Source organism: Acomys minous (genome assembly GCF_964271855.1).
Source record: "Acomys minous genome assembly, chromosome: 2".
Taxonomy (NCBI): Eukaryota; Metazoa; Chordata; class Mammalia; order Rodentia; family Muridae; genus Acomys; species Acomys minous.
Genome location: NC_140484.1, coordinates 135,910,257 through 135,919,975, shown reverse-complemented (window position 1 = coordinate 135,919,975; position 9,719 = coordinate 135,910,257). Strand labels below are relative to the sequence as shown.

General features: G+C 39.0%; 1 protein-coding gene across 1 annotated transcript; it reads right to left on the bottom strand.

Annotated features, from left to right (window-relative positions):
* Positions 1-5,743: 5,743 nt before the first annotated feature.
* On the bottom strand, positions 5,744-6,697 carry LOC311581027 (olfactory receptor 52D1; the record flags this gene model as incomplete). Its single annotated transcript, XM_084752912.1, has 1 exon — positions 5,744-6,697. One exon carries the CDS (start codon positions 6,695-6,697, stop codon positions 5,744-5,746), a length of 954 nt encoding a protein of 317 aa, XP_084609038.1.
* Positions 6,698-9,719: the final 3,022 nt, after the last annotated feature.

Sequence of the window (9,719 nt, the reverse complement as noted above, 5' to 3'; positions counted from 1 at the left end):
GCTCATAGTTGGCTAGGCTGCTCCAGAGACCCTCTTGTATTGACATCCCCAGCCCTCAGATTACAGGCGCTCTCATGTCTGACTTTTTACATTGATGATGGGACATAAACTCATGACCTCACACTCGTACAACAAGCACTTTACTAATTGAATCATTTCCCTAGTCACAGGACTATTTATAGACTAGAAAATTCTAAGTCAGCATTATCAAATTATAAACAAATGAACTTTGGTTAACTATGAGAAATTTATGCTTCTGACTTCTTGATGCTGGCCCATTATTCCACTTATTTTCCCTAATTATTTAATTATGATCACTCTTTCAAGACATCTATAGAAATTAAAATCATTATTTTTATTATTTTTTAAACATAGGCTTTGCATATTAAACTATTTTAGTATAATTATTACAAGAATGCATTAACAATTGAAACATTTTCTTTTTTTCCTTTATTAATTTATTCTTGTTACATCTCTGAAACATTTTCTTACTTCATCACTTGTTAGACATAGGAACCAATATTCTAGGAAACATTTTTCTCTAATTAGATGAATACAATTTCCTCTTTTCTTTCAAATTATTTCATGTGTTCAACGTTGATGGAATGGAACATGGTTAATATGCAGTCACTTTTAATTTTATTTATACAAAGTGGTAAGCTATAAGAACATGACGTACATAAACAGCATCATCGGGAATAACTTTTAGTTCTGCCAGGTAGGATTTGTACCATAGCTAGAGGTTACCAAGAGTTTTAAGAGTTCTGGTTATCTGAAACCTACACCCCAGACCCTGTGAGAGGTAAGGTACACTGGTGTGATGAAGTTAGCGAAAGGGGAGAAATTGAAAAATCAACTACTAATGAAAAGTGTGGTGCCGAATGATACTACAAAGGTGAGACATGGATAGTAACGTCAACCCACTCTCAGTCTTTTGCCTTTGCAGTCTGCCTTCCAGGCCTCCTTTTGGCAGAATTCTCACAGGCAGCTGGCTGACAAAGGAAAAGATGTAGTCTGAGCCCAGTCATCTTAGCCAGAGAGTAGAGGATGGTTTCAGAGCTGACAGAAATAGCTTAGCGTTCATCACAGCGATCTTTGGTACCTGCATGTGGTGGTTCGAATGAGAAATGTCTCAGACATCATCTCAGGCATTTGAACACTTGGTCTCCCCTTGCTGGTAGGTGATACACCCTTGCTGGAGGAAGTATACCACTGGGGACAGGGTCTGAGATGGAAAAGCCTTGCTTACTTCCACTTTGCTCTCTTTCCTTCATTTTTGTAGTTCAAGATGTGAGCTCTCAGCTTTCTGTGGCAACATGGACTCATCCCTCTGGAACCATATACCCAAATAAACTTTTTCTTAAGTTGCCATTGGTCATGGTGCTTTGTCACAGCAACAGAACAATAACTAATATACTATGTACACATATGTAGAATAATTTGAGTGGTGTTTTATGATTAAGTAAATGCGAAGCATGTTAAAAATAGAAATAAATTAATCTGTTATATCTTGCTGTAGGTTTTTCTACATTTAATGTAAGAAAAACTATATTCTCATGAAATATTTTATGGGACCAAAGTATATTAAGAATAAATTAATGTTAACATATTTTATAAAATACTTGATAAAATAGTTTTTAATGAATTAATGACTATCTTCTCTGTGTATGTCTTCTTGAGAAGGCAAACAAATGTGTGTAATAATAACCTTGCGTTGTTTTTAAGTGCCATTTACTGAGTTTTGAGGATAGATGTATGTGTGTATTTGTCTGAGTATCCTCAGTAAAGAGCAGAGTCTTCTTCACAGCTCTCAGCATCTTTGGGTCTCGGTGGAGGCAGTGGTTGTGATTTTCACTTTGTTTATGCCAAATGGTGAATGGGAGATGTGAAGGGAGGGCTAACACTCACCGCGTTGCTGCTGTGTAACAAGCTAAGCAAGGAGCTTCGTATGTACAATACAAGTGTGAAATATGTAGGACATTCTAATTTTCACATTAGAGATCTGAGTACACTGTAGATTACGGCTTAAGATCATGAAATTGGCAAGTGACTCACTTGGTAATTACACCAAGTCTGATTCAAAAACTGTTTCCTCAAATACAGGATACCCCACTCTTTTCATCCTAATAATGTTTTGGGGTTACATCATGGCCACCAAATATATGCATGTGTGTAGGTGTTAGGTTTGTATGTGTTTTTGTGTATGTGTGGTATGGTATAATTGTGAGTGTTGTGTTTTTATGTATATTTGTGCAGGTGTGGTATGTTTTTAGTATGTGCGTGTGTGTGTGTGTGTGTCTGTGTTTGTGTGTGTGTGTGTGTGTGGTGATAATCTCAATATTATTGACAGTGTAAAAAGCAATGAGGAAATGGTGACAATATTGTTAGGGTTCACTTTTTCAGAATTACAGCTGTTAAAGCAATGGCTTGTGTTAATCTAGAAAGTTTTTATGTACAAAATGGCTGCATATCCATAGCAGGCTGTGTCCATGTCTGGGGTTTACATATCACACCAGAAAACGTCCGAGAAGACATCCTTGTTTACTTTGAGTCTGTGCAAAAGACAAGACTGAACTAAAGCTGCAAAATAAATTCCCTAGAGCTATGGTTCTAGCACAAAAGTTTGCCCTTGTCAAACACAGACCTGCTTCTGCCTCTTAGAGAAACATCTTTTCAATTCTTCTTCCCCCTTTTTTTTTTAAGGTCTGTAAAATAATTCTCCCTAGTAATGAATGAAAAGTCTAGCTGCTAATGTCACCTACCAACCAATGGCAGGATCCTTTTTTAATTAATGTTTTAATTTTTTCAGAGTATATTTTTTCATATAACATATTGTGACTCTCTGTTAACATCCATCCACTACAATATACTGGTTTTTTCTTTACCTTAAAAGATTTGTGGTAACGCTGCATCATACACCTACAGGTTACATATTTATAATACTCTAATGAGCATAAGTACTTTTTTAACAATAAAATTTTCTTTTTAGATTGTGCAGCACAGGCTGACCTTGAACTCACATTGTAGGGCAGGCAATTTTTGAAGTAGCAATCCTCCTGCTTCCAGCCTGCACAGTGTTTGCATTATAGGTGTTCGGTTCTATGCTTTGGTACTGAATTACTTTACAGTTAAAGTATATACATTGTTTTGTTTATCATGTTGCTGTCACCCACATCACAGGCAATACTACAGTATAAGCAACTTTCATATACACCAGGAAATATAAACAGGCTTGGGTGATTCACTTTACAGAGCTATTTCCTTTATTTTAATTGTCCTGCTACAGATCGTTGGATATATCTAAGGTACAAGTGTATGTAAAGTATATTCATTTTCAGCAGAAAAGTTTTTTTGTTCTTTCTCTAGGTAGATGCTTTATTTTCTTCTCGATACCTAGGGCTAGAATGACTTCATTATCAGTGACTTGTGTTTAATTAAATAAAGCAAGCAGTTAGCAATTTACATATTCATGGCCAGTGTACGGAGAAAATCTAGCTCCACCAACCCGTGCCCACCAATGCAATGGTTAATCTGTCTCATTGTGGTTTGCTTTGTATTTCTCTGATGTCTCATGAAATATTAACCTTCTTTGTGTGTCTTTGGATTGTGTCCAATATCAAATTTTCATATGTACAAAGAAAGAAGCATGGCTCAGGCACACACAAAAAATAACAAGACAAAATTATTATTCAGAAAAATAAAATTTGGGCTTACTTAACCAAGAGTTTAATTAGGTATTTAAATATATTTGAAGAACTAAAGGGACATATGTCTAAAGATAGAAAGGAAAGTGCAATATGACTTTATTACCAAATATATATCAGAAAGAATTAGAAAAAATATTCTTTAAAAAAATCCACAAAACCCAAATGAAAAATTCCCAAGGCTAGGAGGAGACTGGGCCAAAAACTGGGCAGAAAACAGAAGCAGCAAACTTGAAGATGTGTCAGTGGATATTTCCAGTCCAAGTAACTGGTAAGAGAAAACAACAAAAAACAAAATCAAAGGTAAATGAGCAGAGAACCTCAGAGACCCCAAGACACACCAAGAACATCCAAGTGCATGCATCAGTACTGTGGGAGAGAAAGTGAGGGAAATGTATTTAAAAATCACAAGCTGTGGAAGCAGACAGAGCCAATGGCCAAGACAAGGTAAAAAAGTCCTCAATAGTTCCTGCCTCACAAATATGTCTGTCAGATATATTGGGCCAGAAGGCTGAAGATGATGCTTCAACGTTATAGAGAGTTATCAGTCACTGTCCAGGCAGCAAACTGTCTCTGTAATTTTTTTTCCATTTGGAAGCTCCTAACTTGCACTTCCTGTTTACTCAGGTAATTAATTTTATTCCTTCTCAAGTCTCCAATGAGGTTGAAGACCAAATAGTTTAGATTCTCAACTAAGCTTAGTTGTTTAGGAGTTATGATGTTTTTAGGATGAGATAGATGTTTTAAGCTGATAGAGATAGGATATGATAGATATTGATTTACAGTCAGAATTTTAGACTCACCAAGATAGGAAAATGTTTTCTTCAAGGTTGCCGAATACAAATAGCCAAACCACTATGAATGTAACATAAATATAATTCTCATTGTTTTGTGGTTCTTCTTGCTGTATGTAGTTTATTTTATATATATATATATATATATATATATATATATATATATATAAAATGTATATGTAAAAATATTATTAATTTAAAAGAAGATTCACAAGCTGACTGTTTTCTAAATTCAATGAGAAACATTGGTGTTCACTCCAGGAAGCACCACAACTTCTCAGTGGGAGAAGCTTAAGCATCACTCAGTGGCTGAAGACAGAAGAGACTATGCATGAAGGCAGCTTGGCCTCAAATCACCTTCCCTACATGCTTAAGAAGGGTACATTCACTACTAAAAGAAAATAAAACTTAGATATGAAGTGAAGGGATGTATTGGAAACAAATATAGTTTTATTAAGTACTCATCATGTCAATTACTGTCTATTTTATATACGTGTTATAAAATAGTTACAATTCTATGATGGGAGATTAGATAAGAAGTCTTATGTAGAAAGTTTTATACAAAAGCTAAATTAATAATGTTTTAAGATTAAACATTTTATAATTCACATTTACTTATTGAACATTTTACATTTTAGACACCATTCCAGATTTGGGACACACACTCAGTAATTTATCTAGTCCTTATCACAATCCCAAAGGCATTTCCATTGTCTGGTTTCAAAGCTGGCTTTACCTGATGGAAGAAGGATCTGGTTCAAAGCTGAAAACCAAGTGAGAGAGAACGTATCCAAACCTATGTGCCCTGTCAGACACGTGGGTCCACCCTAGAGCTTTACATGTTCAATTTACGTTCATTCTGAGTGCCATTTTGGTTTTTTCTATGTTGTGCCAGTAGATTATTTCAATCTTGAGATGCAGTATTCTCTTCAGAACATACCTCCTCTTCCTCTTCCTCCTCTCCCTTTTCATTCCACCCCTTTTCCTTTCTCCTTCTAGCAAATTGTATCTCCTTCTTAGGTAACAGAAAAATAGTGGCATCACCTATCTGTGTAAAAGTGGTCGGCAGAGCACCTTAGTGTGGTGTTTAATAAGCCACATTCACCAGACTGTTGTTTTTCCTCCCAGCATTTCTTCCCATGTCATGCTGTCATTAACACGTCACAGATCTCCATCCACCTGACTTCATCTAGATGACTAACCTGCCCATGTACTTTTTGTCATCTTCAACCTCTGCTTAAGACATTATACTGAGTCCTTCCCCAAGTGGAGCAGTCTCACAAGCCGACTCCGAATCTCCTTGGTTCTCGCTCCATAGATAATGGGGTTGAGCACAGGAGGCACCAGCACATAGAGGTTAGCCAGGAAGATGTGCACATGCTTGGGAACTCGGTTGTGACCAAAGCGGTGGGTGAGGAAGGAGAAGAAAGCAGGGGTGTAGAAAACCAGGATGACACCAAGGTGAGAGCCACAGGTACTCAGAGCCTTGCTCCTGGCATCTCGAGATGGAAGACGGAAGACAGCCCGGAGGATGAAGCCATAGGAAATGGCAATGAGGATAGAATCCAGGCCCACAGCTAGCAGAGCCACAGTCAGACCATAGACAATGTTGACAGTGATGTTGGTACAGGCAAGCCTTGCAATGCCCATATGCTCACAGTATGTGTGAGCCATGACACGGTGACCACAGTAGGACAGTCGCCTCAGCAAAAAGATGAAGGGGGAGACAACAGCCACACTGCGGATTATCCCAGCAAAACCAATTCTCCCAATGACAGTGTGGTTGAGGATGGTTGTATATCTCAGAGGGTTGCAGATAGCCACATATCGATCAAAGGCCATGGCTAGGAGAACTGAGGACTCCAAGGCATAGATGGAATGGACACAAAACATCTGGGCTAGGCATCCATTAAAAGAAATCTCCCCAGCATGGAGCCACAGAATGGAAAGTGTCTTGGGTACAGTAGTGGAGCTGAGAGCCAGGTCAGTGAGTGAGAGAAGGCAGAGGAAGAGGTACATGGGTGCATGAAGAGCACTCTCTGTCCCAATTATGAGGATGAGGGCAGCATTACCAACAAGGGCTACCAGATACATGACACAGAAAGGAATAGAAATCCAGAGGTGGAAAGCCTCCAGCCCTGGGATCCCAGTCAGGAAGAGAGTGACTGGGAGACTGTCACTCACATTGGAGGATGACATCCTTGATAGAAGAAGGGCTCTGCCCCAAGTTAAGTGGTACACCAGCCCTGTGGCATCAGGATTGCAGTTGATTCACCTAAAATAATGGCCTTCCATGAAAAACTTATTTTAAATCGGAGAGCATTCATTTCCACTAACTAGGTTGAGCATCTGAGAAGATGCCGTCACGTACAACATTTTTCTCCTTCGCGCTCATCATTGGTGGTGTCATTTACAAAAACGAAAAGGGAGAGTAATCAAATCAACAAAATCAGAAATGAAAAGGGAGAAATCACAGCAGACGGTGAGGAAATCCAAGAAATCATTAGGTCCTACTTCAAAAGCCTATACGCCACAAAATACGAAAACCTAAAATCCCAAGATTCAAGCAAAATGTTTATTCGTCTTCTCAGCCTGATCCTTGTCAATTCGTTTCCTACCACTTCCCTCTCTGCATAGGCAGCTAAGGACAAGCCCATGAAACCCTCTTTCTTTGCATTCTTCTTAGGTTTTGTTTGTTTGTTTTTAGTTTTACAATAGCGTGCTTCTCTGTGCAGTCCTGCTGTCCTGGAACTCACTCTGTAGACCAAGCTGGCCTTGAACTCAAGAGATAAGCTTGCCTGTGCCTCCAGAGTGCTGGGATTAAAGGTGTGTGACACCTCTTCTCTGCTCTTTGAAGTTTGCTTTCTAATCTGCTTCTTAGTCATCTTTTAATTTTATTTTATCCACTACCTTAAAAAAAAATCCTACTGGGTTGAGAGCCTCTGAGTTTCTAATGCTGACCTTTTCACTGACACAGTTGATACCTAGCCTTTGAACTGCTTCACTGAAGCAAATTAATGGCCAATTCATATTACAGCACTGCCCATTTGGTTCAGGGCTTCCATCCCTTTCCCACTTTCTGTGTCTGTAAAGTATTTACCTAATTATATGTCAAATAGCTTGATTTTTTTGTATATTAAGTGTTTGTCAACTTGTATGTATCCACCTGCTTCACGAGTGCTTCTATAGTACTTTAAGCATGAAATACATCACACACTTTAGATGAGGTTCCAGCATTCCAACTACCGCAAAGCCAGTTCATGGCCCTGCAAACCCACCAGAGCAGTGGCCAGATGTGATAAAAAGGCAGTATGCGAAGGGCTAATAGAACAGATGGAAGGAGGAAGTGGATAAGCCTGGTGTGGCCAACCACAAAGGTACTCTAAAGAGTGAGACATATTTGCTGCAGATTGTACAGTGTAGTGTGTGCATCTTCTTTGAGTGACACATTGCATACCCACAGGTATATTTTTGTTGGGTGTCAAGAAATCTGAACCTTAATTCAGACATATGAATGTTGTGTAGGTATTTTCAAATTCTTGAGTTATCTCGACTTATATACAGCAGAGGAATCCCAGCCTCAGCTCATCTACCTTTTGATTTTAGGCATCGATGCCCCTCCAACCCTGCTAAGGTTGGGTTTTGTTGTTGTTGTTGTTGTTTGATTGGTTTTATTTTTATTCTATTCTTTAAATTTTTAAAAAATGTATTCAGATTACATCACGATTGTTATTCCTTTGCTTGTATCTTCCCAGCCCCACCTTCCCTCCCTCTTTTCACCCTATTCCCCTCCCCTAGACTTCTGACAGAAGGGGACCTGTTCCCCACTATATGACCACAGCCTACCAGGTCTCATCCAGATAGCCTGCTTCCCCTTCCTCTGTGTGCTGTTGTCGGACCTCCCCACCAAGGGGAAGTGATCAAATTGGGAGCACCAGAGCGAAACTGAGAATGGCAGCCCTTGGTTTGCCTATCTCATACAATATTTTGTCACTGAAGAAAAGAGTTAAGTATTGGCACTAAAAGTTCTAACACAGGCCAAAGCTTGCAGTGGCTCTTGTCAGGCAGCACTGTGGAATCTCCGCTGTGCTGCCTGCCCCTTTTCTCAGGACTCAAGAAGGTGCTATTTTTTTCTTTACTTCTTTTTGTCCTCTTTGGGTACTGTCCGAAGGGTAAACATGTCTTCCACGGCACTTTGCGTGTTTTAATTCTTTATCTGAAGCCACCCACTTCTTTGCCCCATGGCAGCTTACTGACATTCACTGTAAAAGGTGTGGCTGTCCCTCTATTTCTCCTCCAGTTCCCTTCATGAAGTATTTATATCAGTAGTTTGCCTGACCTGTTGCTTTTCTCTTAAGCTCAAATAAAATTATCCTTAAACGTAAAAAAAAAAAAAATATCTAACGGCAGAAGCAGCACCTTCCCTATCTCATAAGCTCCTCGCCCCACAACAGCAATCAGAGTGGTGGAGAGTTTAATCATTAATCTTACCTGAGCGTGCCTTACTGGTAGAACTGCAGTTAGCCCCCAAGTCTCCTGATTTGAACTTCAGTATTTTATTTAACTGTTAATTATATGGCTGCTCCTAAAATTCCAATGCTTTTCTCACATGCTATTCTGTATAAATCTGTATGTATTTCTGAAATCACTCTCTATTTAAAAGAGACAGAAAAAGAAAGAGAAGGAGGAAGGGAGAGAGAGAGAGAGAGAGAGAGAAAGAGAGAGAGAGAGAGAGAAGAGAAGAGAAGAGAAGAGAAGAGAAGAGAAGGGAAGAGGAGAGGAGAGGAGAGGAGAGGAGAGGAGAGGAGATGGAGATATTATTTGTCTGAAGATTTTCTCTGGTAACCACAGTTCCTAGGGGAAAATCTTGGACAGTGAAAATTAGAGACCTGAAATTTCTGGTGTTTTCTTTTTAACTTATTCTCATTCCCAAGAGAATATTTCAAGTGGTAATTGTAAGGAGGATGCTCTCCCATGAGTGAAAATGAATGTAGACTGTGCAAAGGTGGAGTTTAGACAAATCTGTACTGTAGGATAAAGTCAGAAACATATATAGAATAGATATAGAATTGGAGTAGCACTCCGTCCTGATGGAGGAGGCACGCTCCTGAAGTTTTTCCATGCAGCCTTGCTATGAGTCATTTAATTAGTTTTGTCCCCTGATTCTTTTTAAATCTTAGCAATTGGATCCTGGTTTCTTTCTTTGAGCAGTTGTTTTGAG